At 39.8% G+C, this 21860-nt stretch overlaps 1 protein-coding gene across 4 annotated transcripts; it reads left to right on the forward strand.

Moving 5' to 3' along the window:
* Positions 1 to 429: 429 nt before the first annotated feature.
* Positions 430 to 11593, forward strand: LOC112666392 (putative methyl-CpG-binding domain protein 3-like 5). 4 transcript variants are annotated; one of them, XM_025457259.1, is made up of 3 exons: positions 430 to 595; positions 4450 to 4580; positions 10843 to 11593. In XM_025457259.1, the coding sequence occupies exons 1-3, from the start codon at positions 445 to 447 to the stop codon at positions 11419 to 11421; spliced, it is 861 nt and encodes a 286-aa protein (XP_025313044.1). In that variant the 5' UTR covers positions 430 to 444; the 3' UTR covers positions 11422 to 11593. The 4 variants fall into 4 exon arrangements, with proteins under 4 accessions (XP_025313044.1, XP_025313045.1, XP_025313047.1 ...); XM_025457260.1 differs by having other exon boundaries at positions 430 to 541; XM_025457261.3 differs by lacking the exon at positions 430 to 595 and adding an exon at positions 707 to 845.
* The last annotated feature ends 10267 nt before the right edge of the window (positions 11594 to 21860 follow it).

A 21860-nucleotide genomic window follows, 5' to 3' on the forward strand; every position in this document is an offset into this window, starting at 1 on the left:
TTGGGGACAATCCCTTTAGAAAAGTCGCCTCCAGCCCTGGGAGGCTGGTCTGCGATGGGCCACAGGGCAAGGTTCTGGTCCCGGAGTTGGTGTGGGAGGCAGAGGTCTGAGTGCAGAGATGGGCCAGGACCCCAGACCTTCGGGGGTGCATCCTCCGACTGCCACGCGGGCAGTTGACAGCAGCTGGAGAAGGGCTAGAGGACCAACGTACTGAGGGAAGAGGGGCCGATCTCGGGATGGTTGGCTGAGGGTGCCCACGCAGCGAGGGGCTGGCCGACCCCGGGAAGCCTTGCTCTCCTTAAATGCAAGGGGGATTTGCATGTGCTTTGCTCTATGGACTGAGATGGATCCTTCTCCAATATTGATTCCCCACGTGCATTGGCCTGGAGGGATGGAGCCACCAGGCCTGGGCAGATAACTGGTGGCCCTCTGTGACCTCAGAACATGCGCAAGTACACCACCAGGACCCCGTTGCTGAGCGTGAGCTGCGGGACTGCCGGTGGCACCAAGACCAGGACCTCATCTCCCAGGACAGCTGGAGGTGATCACATGCATGCTGGGACTCTGCAGCCCTCTGGAGAGGCTCAAAGGGGAGGTAAGGAGGGGGTGGAGGAGCTGCCAGGGGAGTCACCCTCCCCAACCAACCCTGAAAGCGACCACCAGCGTGCTGCAGTTACTCTGACAACCACTGGAAAGATAATTCCTGGAAGCCCCTGGGGCCTGGAGCTTCTGTAAGGACCCAGGGGCTTTCCTGTGTAGTCCCGGAGCAGCCGTCAATCACCACCGGGATCTCGCTGTCCTGAGGCTGTTTCCGTGGGTGTGTGGCTCAACATCACACTTGTGAGGTGCATTTTTATTCTTCTCTGTAGTTATTTGTGAATTCCTATTGCCGGGTTGAGTTCCACTGGGTGCAGACACCACCGTATATATCCATTCCCTGCAGGTAACACAATTGATTCGTTTCTAGCAAAGAGCTGTTTAGACTCCAGTCATTCTGACCAAACTAAAACCTGTCTGTTGCCAACTAGGTGCACAGTATTGAGGATGTAATCATTCCATCAGAGGCTACTGACTTTCCAAACCGGTTCTACCAATTTAGATTCTCACTGGCCATACCGGAATGATCTGACTGCTCCATAGCCTGGGCAGCTCCTGGGACTACTGCTTTCTTGTCATTTCAACTAATGTCTGTTTTATAGTCTCTCTTTTTTTTTGTTTTATAGTCTCTTATTGTGACTTTTATTAACATTTCCCTGAAACTAAAGAGGTTAAACATTTTTTTTAACATTTTATTTTTTAACACAGTAATTGAGTATTTGTTTATCCTTTTTTACGGTGTGCTTTTTTTAGAATTTTGAGCCACTTTTCTATTGGGTTTTCAGTTTTATTTTTTATTTGCCAGAATTCTTTACATGATTTGGCTTGATGTACTTTACCAGATTGGTGTGATGTCATTTTCTTCTCTCACTCAGGTTGTTCATCCCCTCTATCTTTCTGGTGAATTTTATTTTATATAAAGATTTTATTTATTTATTTGAGAGATAATGTGAGAGTTTGAGAGAGCACAAGCAGGAGAAGGAGGAGAGGGAGTAGCAGACTCCCCATTGAGCCCGATGCAGAGGTCCATCCCAGGACCTTGTGATCATGACCTGAGCTGAAGGCAGACACTTAACTGAGCTCCTCCTCTGCTGTCTTTACAGTAGAATTGAAATAAAAAATTTAAGTAATTAAGAAGGGATGGATTCCAGCAAAAGGCTGGGTTACTAAACCAGAAGACAGTCTAGATATTTGCTAGTTAGAAAATATCCTAACAAAACTATAGGGTAAACACTATTAGTTTTTTTTTTTAATTTAAATTCAATTAGCCAATATATCAGATGTAGGGTAAACACTATTAGTAAACTCAAAACAGAGTTAAAAGAAAAGTGAGATCAAAAGAAGAGCTGAGATGAAATAAGTCAATCAGAGGAAGACAAATACCATATGATTTCACTCATATGTGGAATTTAAGAAACAAAATAGATAAACATAGTAGACGGAAGGAAAAATAATAAAATAAATGGAGGTGGGCAGGGGATGGGGGTAACTGGATCACGGGCACTGAGGGGGGCACTTGATGGGATGAGCACTGGGTGTTATTCTATATGTTGGCAAATTGAACACCAATAAAAAATAAATTTATAAAAAAATTATATATAAGATGAAAACAGGGAAGGAAACAAACTTTAAGAGATGCTAAACCTTAGGAAACAAACTGAGGGTTGCTGGAGGGGAGGTGGGTGGTTGGGGAAGGGGTGACTGGGTGGCAGGCATTAAGAAGGGCACGTGATGTAATAATGAGCACTGGGTGTTGTATGCAACTGATGAATCACTAAATACTACCTCTGAAACTAATATTACAGAATATGTTAATTAAATTGAATTTGAATAAAAATAAAAAAAGAGCTCAGAGATCATGCAGAAGAGTGGTATCAGAAGTGAAGATACAACAGTCTCTGGCATGTCAATGAAAGGCACCAACCCACAGATGTAACTAAATCACCATCTCCTAAGCAAAGTCAGTACACAGGAGACAACAGGGAGATATGTCATTGTCTAAAAAAACCAAAGTTAAGGCGACAGAGTTTGGAGAATGCAGATGCCAAAAAACCAAGAAAAAGGTTAATTGGTGTTATTAAAATAAAGATTAAATAATATTGATATCAACAGAGCACCGTTTTAAAATGCTAGAAGAAATGTCATATCAAAACCAGAATTCTATACCGAGCAGTGATATTGCCCACAATAAAGACGTCTTAGGAACAATTTAAGATGAAACATTTCAATTGTTAGCAGACTTGAAATAGAAAGCAGATACTAGATGAGTTCTTCAGTCCAAAGGAATAGAATCCCAGGTTGAAAACCAGAAATGCAGGAAAGAATGAAGAGAACAAAAGGATGATTTATAATTACAAATGAATTTTGTTTAATGAGGCAATTCTTGAAATCTCTCTGGAGATTAAAATATAGGTAGAATCGAAATCCATGAGAACAATAAAGCAGACTCAGAAAAGTTAAAAAATGTACTTGGAAGAGTGAAGTAATTATTAGCATTTGGGGAAGGTGGTAAAAGTAATTGTATTAGACTATATTAAGTAATGGACTCATAATCTAATTGTTACATGAAGATGTTTTTTTCTTAAGAAGCCTCCACATCCAGCATGGAACCCAAGGCAGGATTGAATTCACCACCCTGAGATTAAGACCTGAGCTGAAATCATGAGTCTGATGCTTAGCTGACTGAGCCAGGTGCCCCTCATTAACTACATGGAGATTTGTATATGATTGTAACTGATAAGTTTATTGAAAGAACAATAGAATAATAAAAGAGTTAGGGGTGCCTGGGTGGCTCAGTTGGTTAAATGTCTGCCTTCAGCTCAGGTCATGATCCCAGGGGGCCTGCCTCAGGGCTCCCTCCTCAGAGGGGAGCCTGCTTCTCCCTCTGCTCCTCCCCCTCTTTTGTGCTCTCTCTGTCTCATAAAATCCCCCCAAAATCCAAGAAGGGCACATAATGAGATGACTACTGGGTATTATACTATATATTGGCTAATTGAATTAAAATAAAACATAAAATAAAATAAAGTAAAATGCTAAAAGAAAAAAAAGACTTGCAAATACAAAGTTCAGTAGGGTAAATGCAATAAAAATAGGAGTGAAAACACAAGAAGAAAGGGTGAAAAATAAAAAAATAAAAGAGTTAATTAAAAGTCAGTAAAATGAAGAGGGTAAAAGAACATTATTTAGGTCAAATGGTAGGGAAAACATAAGATGGCTGAAATATTCTCAAATGCATCAGCAATTAAATGAAATATAGATGCACAAAATATTAATATATTTCAATGTCTTTGTGATACATTCCTTAGAATTGTTAATAAATATTTCAGACATTCTGTTTTTAAGAAACAGTTTCTAATTTTTTCCTAATAAAACATAAGATGTATGAAAATTTTTATACATAGATACTTCCATTTCTGTTTTTAAGAACTGTATCCATAGTGGGAGAAACAGGAAACATTAAAATGTGGATAGAAACTGCAGATACCAAAAAAAAAAAAAAAAAAAAAAAGAAAAAGAAAGAAAGAAAGAAAGAAACTGCAGATACCAATGTATCTCACACACAAATGTATTCAATGATTACATTTACAACAATATCTGACAGTGTCAATAGCCCCACATTTTTTTGTGTGTTTTTTTAGAGTTTATTTAAGTAATCCCTACACCCAAAGTGGGGCTCAAAGATACAACCTCAAGATCAAGAGTCATGGGCTCCTCCAATGAGCCACCTAGGTACCCCAATTTTTGTGTCTTTGTATAAAGATTTAGGAATTGCTTAAATCCCGTGGATTTGAGACAGGATATCTCTTTGGATTATCTGCTGATTGGTTTATCCACTGCCTTCCTCCATAAAAGGGGAATCAGAGGCAGCAGTCACACATTTTCTAGCAAGCCACGGGCTCTTGCATCAGGAGTGGAGGCATCAGGACAACTCTGCAGCCATGCAGGAAGCTGTATCTGCCTGTTCCCCAAACCAGCCTACTCTGGTGAGTACGGAGGGCATACAGACGGCACGAGTGCCCATTAGTACACTTACCCTTCTGCGAAGCTTCTTTTAAGTGAGCGGACAGGAGCTTTTAAAATGAGGAGATATCGTATTGAAAGCGGATTCTTAGGTGTTAATGTTTTTTAAGTAATGTTCAAGGTATTTTACATATATGGAGTTCGATTTGCCAACATATAGTATAACACCAAGTGCTTATCCCATCAAGTGCCCCCTCAGTTCAAGGTATTGTACTGTTTTGCACATGAAGTTTTCTTGGGCTAATAGGCTAGATGTTTTTGTTTTGTTGTTTTGTTTTAACCAACAACATCTCTGGGGAGTGGACATAGACTTTGGCCCTGCACTATTTAAATTGTCCCCCTCTCAGGAAAATTCTTTACCCACAATGTGCTTGGTCCTTTTACAAATATTATTATTTTATTTTTAATTGAATCCTTTGCTCAAATATGTCCTCCGTTAGTCCTTCCCTAATTTCTTCATCATTAATAATTGTGCTTAATTTTTTTGTCCTGTTATCCCTCCCTACTATCTTCTTTCATCCATCCCTCTTTCTCTATCTCTGTATCAACCTTACTGTTTATCACACCCATTAATTATACCTAACAAGATATCAGACATTCATTACTCTTTGTATGAACTCTTTCCTTGTATCAAGATTAAAATAAGCAGGGCAGGGGCAGTGACTTTGTTAAGTTGAATTCTCGATCACGGGTTTTAGTGCTCAACCTGGCATATAATAAGTGCTCTATAAATGGGAGGATCAAATAATTTTCCCTCCAAACTGGGACCTCTTGCGTATGGAAAGGATTGGTATCATCACTGTGGTAGGACAACAGGAATGATATGAGATTTATGGTGTCCCTTTTTTAAAAAAAGATAGAAATGATTGACTTAAAAGGAAAGGTACATTAATTAGGTTTGCAATTTATTTATTTTCTTAAGGATTTTATTTATTTATTTGAGAGAGAGAGAGAGAGAGAGAGAACAAGCAGGGCGAACAGCAGGCAGAGAGAGAGGAAGAAGCAGGCTTCCCACTGAGCAGAGAGCCCCATGAAGGGCTCCATCTCAGAATCCTGGGATCCTGACCTGAGCCGAAGGCAGACACTTAACCGACTAAGCCACACAGGTGCCCCTAGGTTTGCATTTTAAACAGTTTAGTGTGATCAGACTCTTCTATGATACTCCTCCCATAGCCCCAGGGGACATGTTCTAAGACCCTCAGTGGATACCTGAAGCCTTGGATAGTATTGAACCATATATATACCTTATATATGTTTTTTCCTATACTTGCATACTTATGATAAAGTTTAATTTATAAATTGGGCACAAGAAATTTTTTATTTTTTTATTTTTTTTAAATTGGAGTTCAATTTGCCAACATATTGCATAACACCCAGTGCTCATCCCATCAAGTGCCCCCCTCAGTGCCCATCACCCCCACTCCCCGCCCACCTCCTTTTCCACCACCCCTTGTTCGTTTCCCAGAGTTAGGAGTCTCTCATGTTCTGTCTCCCTCTCTGATATTTCCCACTCATTTTCTCTCCTTTCCCCTTTATTCCCTTTCACTATTTTTTATATTCCCCAAATGAATGAGACCATATAATCTTTGTCCTTCTCTGATTGACTTATTTCACTCAGCATAATACCCTCCAGTTCCATCCACGTTGAAGCAAATGGTGGGTATTTGTCATTTCTAATGGCTGAGGAATATTCCATTGTATACACATGCCACATCTTCTTTATCCATTCATCTTTCGATGGACACCGAGGCTTCTTCCACAGTTTGGCTATTGTGGACATTGCCGCTATAAACATCGGTGTGCAGATGTCCTGGCATTTCACTGCATCTGTATCTTTGGGGTAAATCCCCAGCAGGCACAACAAGAAATTAACAACAATAATAAAATAGAATAATTATAAAAACATTATAATAAAGTTACGTGAATGTAGTCTCTCTCAAAATAACCTACTGTATTGTACACTCCCCCCCAACTTTTTTGTGATGATGTGAGATGATAAAGTGCCTACATGATGAGGTGAAGTGAGGTGAGTGACATAGGCATTGTGATGTATTGTTAAGTTACATTCCTAACCATTTCTTCTGGACCTCAGACCACAGCTGACCTTGGTTAACTGAAATGTGGATAAATGGAATGCTATAATGAATTCCAGGGAGAAAGGATAAAAAAAAAATCTTTGGCGGTGATAATTTAGTGCAGTCTGCCACCATAGAGATTATGTCATTGTATAATTGTGGTCGAGTGAATTTATTTGAAAAATCTAGAAATTATATTTTTGAGTTTGAATAATTTCTTTCAATTAATATATCTGAGTGCCTTCTAAGGCAAAACAGTAAGTGGATACTGGGTGTAAAACATTAAAATTCACATTAGTAATCTCTTCACTGAATATCCAATTTTTTTTTTTTTTTTTTTTTTTTATTTTTTTTATTTTTTTATTGGTGTTCAATTTACTAACATACAGAATAACACCCAGTGCCCGTCACCCATTCACTCCCACCCCCCGCCCTCCTCCCCTTCTACCACCCCTAGTTCGTTTCCCAGAGTTAGCAGTCTTTACGTTCTGTCTCCCTTTCTGATATTTCCCACCCATTTCTTCTCCCTTCCCTTATTTTCCCTTTCACTATTATTTATATTCCCCAAATGAATGAGAACATATAATGTTTGTCCTTCTCCGACTGACTTACTTCACTCAGCATAATACCCTCCAGTTCCATCCACGTTGAAGCAAATGGTGGGTATTTGTCATTTCTAATAGCTGAGTAATATTCCATTGTATACATAAACCACATCTTCTTTATCCATTCATCTTTCGTTGGACACCGAGGCTCCTTCCACAGTTTGGCTATAGTGGCCATTGCTGCTAGAAACATCGGGGTGCAGGTGTCCCGGCGTTTCATTGCATTTGTATCTTTGGGGTAAATCCCCAACAGTGCAATTGCTGGGTCGTAGGGCAGGTATATTTTTAACTGTTTGAGGAACCTCCACACAGTTTTCCAGAGTGGCTGCACCAGTTCACATTCCCACCAACAGTGTAAGAGGGTTCCCTTTTCTCCGCATCCTCTCCAACATTTGTTGTTTCCTGCCTTGTTAATTTTCCCCATTCTCACTGGTGTGAGGTGGTATCTCATTGTAGTTTTGATTTGTATTTCCCTGATGGCAAGTGATGCAGAGCATTTTCTCATATGCATGTTGGCCATGTCTATGTCTTCCTCTGTGAGATTTCTGTTCATGTCTTTTGCCCATTTCATGATTGGATTGTTTGTTTCTTTGCTGTTGAGTTTAATAAGTTCTGAATATCCAATTTATAGAAAAATAGTGAGGGCCACCTGGGTGGCTCAGTCAGTTGATCGTCTGCCTTCAGCTCAGGTCATGATCCTAGAGTCCCAGGATGGAGCCTCACACTGGGCTCCCTGCTCAATGGGGAGTTTGCTTCTCCCTCCCCCTGCTCCTTACTCTCTCACTCTTTCACTCAAATAAATAAATAATTAAAATCTTAAAAAATATGAAAGAAATAATACAGGTACCAGTAAACATTGAAAGAAAAATCAACACAGAAAATGTAATTCTGATTTCTGGATCAAGAAAGGTCACTGCAGAAATAGTATTTTGTAGGGAAACTGAGAGGTGTTCAAGAATTACTCAGAAGTTGAGAGTCTTTTTTTTTTTTTGAGAGTCTTATTTATTTATCTGATTTTTAAAATTTTTCATTTAAATTAATTTAGTTAATATATAGTGTATTACTAGTTTCAAGGGTAGAATTCAGTGATTCATTGGTTGCATATAACACCCAATACTCATTAAATCAAGTACTCTCCTTAATGCCCATCACCCAGTTACCCCATCTTCCCACCAAGTTCCACCCCAGCAACCCTCCATTTGTTTCCTAGAGTTAAGAGTCTCTTATGGTTTGCCTCCCTCTCTGTTTTTATCTTATTTTTTAAAAAAGATTTTATTTATTTATTCATGAGAGACACAGAGAGAGAGAGAGACAGAGACAGAGACACAGGCAGTGAGAGAAGGAGGCTCCCCATGGGGAGCCTGACGTGGGACTTGATCTTGGTACCCTAGGATCACGCCCTGAGCTGAAGGCAGATGCCCAACCGCTAAGCCACCCAGGCGTCCCTGTTTTTTTTTTTTTTTTAAGATTTTATTTATTTATTCATGAGAGACACACAGAGAGAGGCAGAGACACAGGCAGAGGGAAAAGCAGATTCCATGCAGGGAGCCGGCCGTGGGTTGATCCCAGGTCTCCAGGATCACGCCCTGGGCTGAAGGCGGCGCTAAAGCACTGGGCCACCAGGACTGCCTGCGTCCCTGTTTTTACCTTATTTTATTTTTCCTTCTCTTCCTCTATGTTCATCTGTATTGTTTCTTAAATTCCACATGAGTGAAAGCATATGGTATTTGTCTTTCTCTGACTGATTTATTTTGCTTAATGTAGTGCCCTCTAGTTCCACCCACATCATTGCAAATGGCAAGATTTCATTCCTTTTGATGGCTGAGTACTATTCCATTGTGCATATACACCACATCTTCTTTATCCATTTATCTGCTGAGGGACATCTGGGCTCTTTACATATTTTGGCTATTGTGTACATTGCTGCTATGAACATTGGGGTGCATTACCCCTCCAAATCACTATGTTTATGTGCTTTAGGTAAATACTTACTAGTGTAATTGCTGGGTCATAGGGTAGCTCTGTTTTTAACTTTTTGAAGAACCTCCATACTGTTCTCCACAGTGGCTGCACCAGTTTGCATTCCCACCAACACTATAAGAGGGCTCCCCTTTCTCTGCATCCTCATCAACATCTGTTGTTTTCTGAGTTGTTAATTTTATCCATTCTTATAGGTGTGAGGTGGTATCTCATTGTGGTTTTGATTTATATTTCCTTGATGCTGAGTGATGTTGAGCATCTTTTCATGTGTCTGTTGGCCATTTGTTTGTTTTTGGAGAGATGTCTATGTCTTCTGCTGATTTCTTGACTGGATTTTTTGTTTTTGTTTTTGAGTGTTGAGTTTGTTAGATGGATTCAGGAGGGTGGATGGATGATGGTTCATTGTTATGAGTGTGAGGTGGCAGAGTGGCCCGAATGACACTCGGGTTTAGGCAGGACATTAGTACTAGCAAGTGTGTTTGGGGACACTGAGATAGTGGTGAATTATTTGGGGAGTTGGTTAGTTTAACTTGGGATCTGGGCACTGTGAGTGGAGTCATCAGTATTATCACTAAAGAGGTGAGTGGGAGGATGGTATTGAGTTGGAGTCAGATCTGTGCAGATTCTATGGGCATTTCTAGTTCGATGTGCTAATGGTATTTGAAAGCCAGGGAAATGGATGGATGGCCTAGACAGGGGTGTGGATGTAGAACAAATGTAAGAGCAGGATTGACTTCTAAGAAACACTAATTCTTAAGTCAGAAAGAGAAGCTGATGTTAACAGAGAAGAGAAGGAAAATTATTAGGGAGAATGTTCTGGACCAGAACCTTGGAAAATGGTTTACAATGGAGGTCTTTGTGCAAAAAATGGAACTGTGTGATGAGAATATTGTGTTTCTGAGTTATTTATCTATGAACAGGAGGATAGTTGAGTGAAGATGGGATTTGGGTGTGCAAGTGAAAGACAGTGAGTGTCTCAGGGTTGGGAGGGACATGATCTCACTGAAGATGAGGCATGAGAGCTAGGATAACCAAGGGTAGTGTGTCCTAAAGCCTAGTAGAGAGATACTAAAATTTTGAAGTCTTGGGATACAAAGAAACCTGTGATTATGTGTCCAAATGATGGTGGGCCAGGGGGTAGCAGCATGTGTGTGGTTGACATTGACTAGGGTGGGTAGAGGGAAACATCCTTCAGGGAAGATGGTGGAGGGGAAAGGGTCCAGAGTTGGCACTGGGTAATGACCTCAAGCTTTCTGTCCTTTACTTATATCTGCTTGATGGCATCCCAGGAACTAGTTCTCAATGTGTGGTGCCTACACCAGCAGCATCACCTGGGAACCCTTAAAAATGTAGGTTCTTGGCCCCACCCCATACCTACTGGGCTTGAGGTCCAGGAATCTCAGTTTTAACAACACTCTGGAAGATTGTGATGCACAGTGCAATTCAAGATACATTTGTCCATGGAGAGAGGTTGAAAGATCCAAATACGTTGAGAACATTCTTTGTGGCTGGAGGTCCTCATCCCCAATTTTATTCAAATAATACGTTTCATTTTGTTTTCAAAGGGCAAACTCAAAAGAAACATGATGCCTCAGACCTCAGAGAAGAAAAGACAAGTCCATTTAGCCAAGACCAAGAGGAGATGTCATGAAAGAGTTGCACTTCCTGTAAGGCTGACCAGTTGCATTTTAAAGAGGCCAGTCACAAGGATAACTTCTCATCCTGACAACGAGGTCAGGTACAATGAAAGGGAAAGGACTTTGGAGAAGCCCCAGCAAATCTGTGCATACAGGAGGCTGCAGGGACTCCAGGCCTGCAGCAGCGAAGGAGAAACTTTAAGTACTTTGGACTTCATAAATATCGCACAAATAATTTCACTGGGTAATGCGGCTGCGGGGTCTCCACTTAGCAGCTCTGAGCCCAGCATGGTACCATCTTCAGCTCGGGCGGGGATGATCCCAGGAGTGGATCTCTGTCTCCTTCCATCCATCTGCAGAGAGCCAGTAGTAACACCTGGAGATATCCGGAGACAGACGTGGAGAGTGAAAGATGCAAGAAAGAGATTGGCTGAAGCCTTGAGAGAAGACAGGCTCGCCAGGGAGGTGGAGAGAGCCAGAAGCCAAGAGGGACATTCTGACAACTAGAGGAAAAGGAGGAAAAGGTTGTGTGGAAGGATTGAATGAGGTGGCCCCTTGAGGGGTGCTTCACAGCCCCCAGTTTCACTTCCTGTTGTGATGTCAATCCTGTTTCTTGCTCTATACCACTGTGCTTTGTTATATCAAACTTGTACTGCATTAAACCCTTTTGAGAGACAAAGGTGTGAAAGAGTGGTGGTTTTGTGGGTAAGAGATTGGATTTCATGTGATAAGGAAGAAGCCTTGGTAGCAGGCTCACTGCCTTCTCCCTGAATGAAACTTGTCTATCTCACAGCATAGGACACATTGGAATTATTCAATAAACAATTCATTTTATTCATAAACAATTTATTCAGTAAACATTGTAATCATTTATGGTGAACAAATAATTGGTTGAATAAAGATGTCATATTACAGAAGTCAGAGGGGGAGACTGTCTCACAAGGGTCAGGAAGGAAAAGAAGTGATGTGGTTCTGGAAGGATCTGGCATTTTCTGGATTTCCTTAAACTTTTGGTAGAGTGATTTTAGCAGAGGTGAGGAAGCAAGCATGATTTCAGAGGGTCAGAGACTGAAAAACAGGTGGAGAGTGAGTGGAGGTGGAGAGCTCTGCCTCGTGCCTCCTACAACAGGCATTGGAACTAACTTAGTGAAAGTTCCCTCCCCACCTGGCTCAGTGGTTGAGTCTCTGCTTTTGGGTCAGGTCGTGACCCCCAGGGTCCTGGGATCGAATGTCCCACCAGGCTCCCTCTGCCTATGTCTCTACCTCTCTCTCCGTATCTCTCATTAATAAATAAATGAAATCTTAAAAAAAAAAAGATGCCATCTCACACCTGTTAGGATGGCTATTCTGCAAAAGTGAAAAGAGTACTGGTGAGGGTGTAGAGAAAAGAGAACCATTATACCCTGTTGGCAGGAATGTAACTAGTACAACCATATCATCCAGCAATCTCACTTCTCAGTATTTATCCAAAGGAAATAAAATCACTGTCTTGAAGTGACATCTGCACTTCTATGTTCACTACAGCATTATTACCAGTAGCTAAGGTATGCAAAGAACACAAGTGTCCATTGACAGATAAAGAAAAGGTGATTATTATATAATCTACGTGTGTGTGTGTGTGTGTATACATATGTATGAATATTATTCACCCATGAGAAAGAAGTCCTGCTCTTTGCAACAACATGGCTAAAACTGGAGGATATTATACTAAGTGAAATAAACTGGACACAGACAAATATGGCACGATCTCACTTTTATATGGAATCTAAAGAAAAGTCAAATATACAACAACACAGAATACAATTGAATTTATTGGAGGCTGGGTTGTGGGGCGGGGAGGGGAAGATTTGATCAAAAGATACAATCTTTCAGTCATAAGATGAACATATTGTGAAGACCTAATGTCCACCATGGTGATTATAGTTAATAATTATGAATTGTGTCATTAAAATTTGTTTAGAGGGACACCTGTGTGGCTCCATGGTTGAGTGCCTTCAGTTCAGTGCATGATCCTGGGGTCCTGGGATTGAGTCCCACATTGGGCTCCCTGTGGGGAGCCTGCTTCTCCCTCTGCCTGTGTCTCTTCCTCTCTTGCTGTGTCTCTCATGAATAAATAAATAAAATCTTTTAAAAAAATGAAATTTGTTTAGAGAGTAGATCTCAAGTATTATCACCACACCAGAAAATGATAGCTAAGTGAGGTGATGGATATATTAATTAACTTTACTGGGATCATCTTTTCACTATGTATATGTATATCAAATTATGCTGTACACCTTAATTATATTCAATTTTATTTTTATTTATTTATTTATTATTTTTTTAACAATAAATTTATTTTTTATTGGTGTTCAATTTGCCAACATACAGAATAACAGTGCTCATCCTGTCAAGTGCCCCCCTCAGTGCCCGTCACCCATTCACCCCCACCCCCCGCCCTCCTCCCCTTCCACCACCCCTAGTTCGTTTCCCAGAGTTAGAAAAAAAATTAATTTGTCAATCATACCTTAATAATGCTGGAAAAAATAAACCAGAAAAGATGAAAAAAATATTTAACCTCTCAGCTGTAACTGATATCTGTGCATTGATTTTATTATTTAAAAAAATTTATTTATTCATGTGAGACACACAGAGAGAGGCAGAGACATAGGCAGAGAGAGAAGTGAGCTCCCTGTGGGGAGCCTGATATGGGACTTGATCCCAGGACCCCAGGATCATGACCTGAGCCAAAGGAAGATGCTCAACCACTGAACCACCCAGGTGCCCCAAGACAGTCTAGATTTAAGAATGCATGTGGGCTGAAAGAGATGAGATATTCCATGCAAATTGTAACCAAAAGAAACAAGAAGTGGTTATATGTATATCAAATAAAATAAATAAAATAAACTTTAAGTAAAAAACTGTCTCTAGAGAGACAGGAGGAAACTTCAGTATTCCACTTTCAGCAATGGATAGAACATCCAGAAAGAAAGAAATGGCTTATTTGAAAAACATAGATTAAATGGAATTTATAGATGTATACACACACAGAACTTTCCACTTCCTAGCAAATAAATATATAAATTTATCTCAAGCACATGTAAAAAATTATTCAGGATACATAATATGTTAGGTCACAAAATAAGTCTTAATAAATTTAAGATGCTCAAAATCATTCCAAATATGTTTTCTGACTACAATTCTATAAAGCTAGAAATCAACAACAGTAAGAAAATGGGCGAATTTATGAATACTTGCAATCTAGACAAAACACTCTTGAAAAACCACTGCATAAAAGAGGAAATTAAAAAGGAATTTAAAAATTATCTTGAGACAAATGAAAATGAAAACACACAGACAAAACTTGTGGGAGAAGTAAAAGCAATACTAAAAAGAAAGTTTATAGCAAAAAAAAATGCCTACATTTAGAAACAAGGAAGATCTAGGGTGCCTGGATGGCTCAGTCAGTTGAATGTTTGACTCTTGATTTTTGGCTCAGGTCATGATCTCACGGTTATGAAATTGAACCCTACATGGGGCTCCATGCTGGGTGTGGAGTCTGCTTAAGATTTTCTCTCTTTCTCTCCTTCTGCCCTTGCCCTTCCCTCTCTAAAATAAATAAAAAGATCTCAAACACTTTACATATCAAGGGATTGGAAAAAAGAAGAACAAATTAAACCCATAGTTGGCAGAAGGAAAGAAATAATAAAGATTTTAGCAGAGATAAATCAAATAGTGAATAGAAAGAATAGAAAAAAGTCAACAAAACAGATTAAAAAAAGATACATATAGTCAACAAATCTTTAGGTAGAGTAAGAAATAAAGAGAAGATTAAATAAAATCAGAAATTTAAGAAGAGACATATGGATGCACAGAAATAAAAAGGATTGCAAGGGACTATTATGAATAAGTATACACCAACACATTGGATAACTTGGAAGAAAAGGGAAAATTTGTAGAAACATACATTCTATTGACACTGAATCAAGGAGAATAGAAAGCCTGAACAAATTAGCAACAAAAAAGGAGACTGAATCAGTATCTTAAAACCCACCAACAAAGAAAAACATAGGACCAGATGGCTCCATGAGTGAATTCTACCAAATATTCAAAGAAGAAATTATGCTGATTCTTCTTAAGCCATTCTAAAAAACATAAGAGAGAAAACTTCCAAACTCATGAGTGAAACATCACTGTGATACCAAACCCAAGTAAAACATCACAAGAAAACTACAAGTCTATATCCCTGATGAAGATAGATGAAAATATCATTAATATACAAAACAAAGAATTATACCTCATGACCAAGTGGGATTTATCTCTGGGATGCAAGTATGTTTCAACATATGCAAATCAATCAATGTGATAAATCATGAACAAAATGAAAGAGGAAAAAAACTATGATCATCTCAATAGAGGCAGAAAAAACAGGCAAAATTCTACATCCATTTATGATAAAAATTCTCAACAAAACAGGTATAGAAGAAATATGCCTCAACTCAACAAAAAGCCACATATGTCACAACAAAACACTTAATAATAAACTTATCCAAAGAGATGAAAGGCTTGTAAACTGAAATTATGAAATATTGATGAGAGAAATTAGAGAAGACACAGATGAATAGAAATATGTCTCATGTTCATGGATGAGAAGAATTTATAGAATTAAAATGTCCACAACTACCCAAAGTAATCCTCAGATTCAGTGAAATCCTTATAAAGAAATTCCAATGATATTCTTTACAGAAGTAGAGATAACAATCCTAAAATTTATGTGGAGCCACAAAAACTCCAGAGTAGCTTTAACATCATCTGCAGCAACTTCTTACTAGATAGGTCTTCTGAGGCTAGGAAAACAAAAGCAAAAATGAAGTGTTGGGACTTCATCAAGATAAAAAGCTTCTGCACAGCAAAGGAAAAAAAATCAACAAAACTAAAACTAAAAAAGGCAACCTTTGGAATTGGAGAAGATATTTGCAAATCACATGTCTGAAAAAGGGTTAGTGTCCAAAATCTATAAAGAACTTATCAAACTCAACACCCCAAAAATAATCCAGTTAAGAAATGGGCAAAAGACATGCACAGACATTTTCCCACAGAAGACAGACAGATGGCTAACAGATATGTGAGAGGATGTTCAATATCACTCTTCATGAGGGAAATACAAATCAAAACTACAATGAGATACCTTACAGGAGATACCTGTCAGCATAGCCAAAATTAACAACACAGGAAACAAATGATGTTGGGGAGAATGTGGAGAAAGGGGAACCCTCTTATGCTCTTGGTGGGAATGTAATTAGTGCAGCCACTCTGGAAAACAGTATGGAGGTTCCTCAAAAAGTTAAAAATAGGGCTACCCTACAAGCCAAAGGAATCTTGAGCAAGAATAACAAAGCTGATGTCATCATACTTCCTGATTTCAAAATACTTTACAAGACTACAGTAATCAAAAGAGTGTGATACTGGCATATAAACAGATATACAGACCCACTGAAACAGATTAGAGAACCCGGAAATACATCCACACATTTACTGTCAACTGATCTTCCATAAGAGTGTCAAGGACAGACAGACAATGAGGAAAGGATAGTCTCTTTAACAAATGGTGCTGGCAAAACTGGATATCCACCTGTAGAACAATGAAATTGTACCCTTATCTTCCATTATACACAAAATGAACTCAAAAATGGATTAAAGAATTAAATGTAAGACCTGAAAACATAGAACTCCTAGAAGAAAACAGGAAAAAACTTTATTAGCAATGGTCTGGGCAATAACTTTTTGGCCAAAGCCCAGGTAAAAAGAGCAATAATAAACAAGTAGAATTTCATCCAACTAAAAAGCTTCTCCACAGCAAAAACAACAAAACAAAAACAACATAGTGAAAAGGCAGTTTACAGAATGGGAGCAAATATCCACTAAGCATATACCTGGCAAGGAGTTAATATTCATTATACATATAAAGAACCCATACATCTCAAAAAACTCTAAAACAATTTTTAAAAATGAGCAAAGGATCTGAACATAGTGCTCTAAAGAAGATGTACAAATGGCCAACAGGGATATGAAAAGATGCTTGACGCTGCTGATCATCAGGTCAGCGACTCAATGCAAATCAAAAACACAATGAAACTAATTATGTACTATATGTTGGGTAATTGATAAAATTTAAAAACCCACAGTGACATATCCTCTCACATCTGCTAGAATGACTCTTCAAAAAGTCAAAAGATAAAAGATACTGGTAAAAATGTGCAGGAAAAGGAATACTTATACATTGTTAACGGAAGTATAAGATGGTATAGCCATTACAGACAACAGCATGGAGATTCCTCAAAAAATTAGAAATAAGGGGTGCCAGAGTGGGTTAGTTGGTTAAGTGTCCAACTCTTGGTTTTGGCTCAGGTCATGATCTCAAGGTCCTAAGATTGAGCCCTGTGTCAAGCTCTGTGCTTAGAGGGAGTCTGCTTAATATCCTTTCCCTCTGCCTACCTAACCTTTATAAATCTTAAAAAAATTAAATAAATCTTTAAAAAATTAAAAATAGAACTACCATATGATCCCAAGGAAATGATACTATCATGAAGAGATATCTGTACTGCATTCATTGCATCATTCTTCACAATACCAAAGATAAGGACAAAAACTTAATGTCCATCAATAAATAAAAGGATAAAGAAAATGTGGCATATATGTACAATGTTATTCAGCTTTTAAAATAAGGAAACCCTGCCACTTACGACAGCATGGATGAACCTGGAGGACATTATGATAAGTGAAATAAGCCAGACACAGAAAGATCAATACTGCATTATCTCATTTATATCTGGAATAAAAAATGTCAAACTCATAGAAGCAGAGATTAGATGGTGATTGTCAGGAGCTGTGAGGAGGAGGGAATGGGGACATGCTTGTCAAAGTGTATATGTTTTCAGTTATGTAAGATGAATAGGTCATGGGAATCTAATGGACAACATGGTGAATATAGTTAAGAGTATTGTATACTTGAAATTTGCTGAGAGTACAAATTAAGAGTTCACACCAAGAAAAAAAATGGTAACTAGGTAGGTGATAAATATGATCATGAGCTTGATTGTTGGAATGTTATAATGCATATGTACATCAAGGTAGAGTTCAACAGTAAAACCAATTGAGACTGGGATTTTCTTTCTTTCTTTTTTTTTTTTGGAAAGTTTTGACTACGCATTCAATTTTCTAATTGATAGAGGACTATTCAGGGCTCTAAATTTTCTTTAGTGAATATTTATAGTTTGTGTTTTACAACAGCAAATTTCACCTAAGTTGTGTATAAAATGGATGGGCAGAGAGGTGCCTGGGTGGCTTGGTAGGTTGGATGTCTGACTCTTGATTTTGGCTCAGGTCATGACCTTGGGGTTGTGGGATCGAGCCCTTTGTCAGGCTCCATGCTCAGTGTGGAGTCTGTTTGGGACTCTCTCTCCTCTCCCTTTGCCCCTCTCCCACTCGCACAAACACACTGTCTCAAAATAAATTTAAAAAATATTGGCAGAAGACTGTTTGTAGTACTTGTTTTCTTTATAATGTGCTATTGGATTTTGTTTGCCACTATTTTGATGATTTTTCATTTGTATATATTCATAAGGGATAGTGGTCTGTAGTTTACTGTAGTTCTTTTCTGGCTTTGATATTGAATATTGGCCTCATAGAATGATTTAAGAGACATTTTCCTCCTGCCATATTTTGGAAAAGTTTGAGAAGTGTTGATGTTAAATCTTCTTTAATTTGTCAATGACAAGGGATCCCTGGGTGGCTCAGCAGTTTAGTGCCTGCCTTTGGCCCAGGGCATGATCCTGGAGTCCCGGGATTGAATCCCACATCAGGCTCCATGGAGCCTGCTTCTCCCTCTGCCTGTGTCTCTGCCTCTTCTCTCTTTCTCTCTCTCATGAATAAATAAATAAAATCTTTTTAAAAATTTGCCAATGATACACCTTGTGCTGGACTTTGCATTGTTGGGAGATTTTTGATTACTGATTTAACCCCTTTACTTTTAAGTAGGTGTGTTCAAATTTTCTACTTTTCTTCTGGAGGCCGTTTTGAAACTCTTTCTTGAAATTTTCCCATCTCATATAGATTGTGTGCTTTGGAGGCATTTATTTGGTCAGAATATTCTCTAATAATCCTTTGTGTTTCTTGTAAGGTTGGCAATAATGTCCCCATTTTCATTTATGATTTTTGTTATTTGCATCTGATCTTTTATTTTCTTAGTAGATTTAGCTAAAGGATTGTCAATTTTATTGATTTTGGGATGCCTGGGTGGCTCAGTGGTTGAGCATTTGCCTTTGGCTCAGGTCATGATCCCTGGGTCCTGGGATCGAGTCCCACATCAGGATCTTCACTGGGAGCCTGCATCTCCCTCTGCTTCTTTCTCTCTGTGTCTCTCATGAATAAATACAGTCTTAAAAATTATTTTGTCGATCTTTTCCAAGAACTGACTTTTACCTCCACTGATTCTCTGTATTGTTTACCATTCTCTCTCATCTACCTCGAATCTAATCTTTGTATCTGTTTCCCATGTCTAACTTTGGTTTCAGTTTGCTCTTTTTCCAGTATCATAAAATGGGAGATCATTGTACTGATTTGAGATCTGTCCTCTTCCTGAATATAAGCATTTATAGCATTACATTTCCCTCTGTGCACGGCTTTTTCTTTCTGCTCCTCAGATGAGATAATTTCCAATTGTTCTAATTTCAAGTTCACAGATCCTTTTTCCTGCCTGCTCAAACGTGCTGGCAAATCCATCTCGTGAATTTTCATCAGTTTGGCTTTTGTACTTACAACTCCACAATTTTTATTTGGTATGTGGGTGCTTTAATAATTTCTGTGTTTAATTGGTACTCCTTACTTGTTCACATCTTTCTGATTTCTTTTCCTATCTGTGGTTTCCTTTGACTCAGTTAGCATTCTTTTTTTTAAAAAGATATTTATTTATTTATTTATTTATTTATTTATTTATTTAAAGATTTTATTTATTTATTCATCACACACACACACACACACACACACACACACACACGAGGCAGAGACACAGGCAGAGGGACAAGTAGGCTCCATGCAGAGAACCCAATGTGGGACTCGGTCCTAGGACTCTGGGATCATGCACTGGGCCAAAGGCAGGCGCTAAACTGCTGAGCCACCCAGGCTGCCCTTCTTTTTATTTATTCATGAGAGACACACAGGGAGAGGCAGAGACACAGGCAGAGGGAGAAGCAGGCTTCCTGTGGGGAGCCCGATGCAGGACTCAATCCCAGGACCCTGGGATCACAACCTGAGTCAAAGGCAGACGCTCAACCACTGAGCCACTCAGGCGCCCCTCATTTAGCATTCATAAGACCCTTGAAGTGGCAACACCAAGATGGTAAAATAGAGACCCCCTTGGTTCCCCCACAAAGATCAATAGTCAGAAACCTATCCATAAACAAAAGCAGCTACGAGAAAGCTCAGATGTCCACGTAAGAAACGTCAGCAACACCATGGGGAAAACCCCTTGAGAATAAGTGCACAAAAAGGGAAGGAAAAACATCTTAATTTTGCTTGCATCATCCTGTCTTCCAGTCGGGCACTGCTCAGTGCCACTGGGGAGCTACCTAGAAAGAATTTCCCTCATTGGAAAAGGGAGAGCCGTGTGAGCAACCAGTTTCTCTGGGCTTTTGGGGTACCACACAAGGGTCCTACTTCTGTTTCACTTCAGTCAGACATAGCAAACCTTAGATGTATAGAGAAGGCTAGAAAAAAAGAACAGAGGATCAGTAACAGTCACACAGCAAGAGCCACACTGGTTCCAAGTGAACTGCTGTGCAGAGGACCCCAGCAGCTCTCCCCGCTGAAGAGACAAAACGGCCAGCATGGTATCCGAAAAACCAAAGATATTCATATTCTTGGATGCCATCAGAATACCTCCCATATTCTCCTCTATGTACCTGCTGGAGGATGGGATGCATGTTGGCAGACAACTCAAGCCTCTGAAAATGCCTGTGCATGTGACAGCTGGCTGATACCTGCAGCTGACCCCCTTCCATGCAAGTGCTTGGGGCTAGCTCCTCCAGCGGTGCATTTGAATGCTGCTGGCTTGACTCTTGTCACAGGCCTCTACTGCCATTTGCATGCCCATGGTGATATCCTGTAGTCACAGAAGTGCATGCCAATAGCCAGACCCCCACAGCTGCTTGTGGCCCCAGTTCAGTCCTATCTCTAGTCATTAACTTGCACCACTGGGCTCACCTGCAACTAGTGCCTCAAGCTGTATAACTGTTTACCCCCAGGTTGACTAATACCACCTGAATTTACTGCTATGTACCAGTAGGGATGTTGCAGGAGAGCACGTAGACAACCAGGACTCCCTTAGCTACTTGTAAGCTCACCTTTGTCTCTGTCTCTTGTCGCTATCTATATCCTTATGCTTATCTGCAACTAGTCCTTCCATCTATTTATGTACATGCCCCCAGCCCCACTTTGTTTTTACACCTCCAGTGCCATGTATCTACCCATGGAAAGGCACTACAGCCTCAAGAGTGTAGGCTGACAGCCAGAACCCCCACAGATACTGGTGCATCTGCAGCTGGCTCAGCCCTCCACCACTTCATGTGTGTCTTCAACCACCCCTGGGCATTACACAGACCCCTGCAACTAGATCTTGCAGCTGAGTGCATACATGCCAGTGGCTCTGCCCCACAACTACTCCTTGCCCTGGGCCCTAACTGAGGTCCCCAACAGCCCTTAGAGTCACCTTGAACCCCCTGCAGTACTTGCCAAGGACCACATGGTTATTGATGCTATGGATCTCAGCAGCCTGAGCTGATGAGACATCATGTGCCTGCCCCTGTGTTCTGAGCTCCTGATCCAGAGCCAACACACACCCCTGTACTTGAACGTCTTCCCTTATTGAAGTTGGTCTATCAAGTCTAGAAGAGGTTATCGTTCCTTCAAAT

Source organism: Canis lupus, chromosome 20, assembly GCF_003254725.2.
Source record: "Canis lupus dingo isolate Sandy chromosome 20, ASM325472v2, whole genome shotgun sequence".
Lineage (NCBI taxonomy): Eukaryota > Metazoa > Chordata > Mammalia > Carnivora > Canidae > Canis > Canis lupus.

What these genes read in the sequence shown, in the direction of transcription:
- LOC112666392 (XM_025457259.1), top strand. Translation starts at nt 445, where the DNA reads ATGCGCAAGTACACCACCAGGACCCCGTTGCTGAGCGTGAGCTGCGGG. An exon ending in TGGAGAGGCTCAAAGGGGAG is followed by an intron (nt 596 to 4,449) that starts GTAAGGAGGGGG and finishes CCTCCATAAAAG; the next exon opens with GGGAATCAGAGGCAGCAGTC. An exon ending in CCCCAAACCAGCCTACTCTG is followed by an intron (nt 4,581 to 10,842) that starts GTGAGTACGGAG and finishes TTGTTTTCAAAG; the next exon opens with GGCAAACTCAAAAGAAACAT.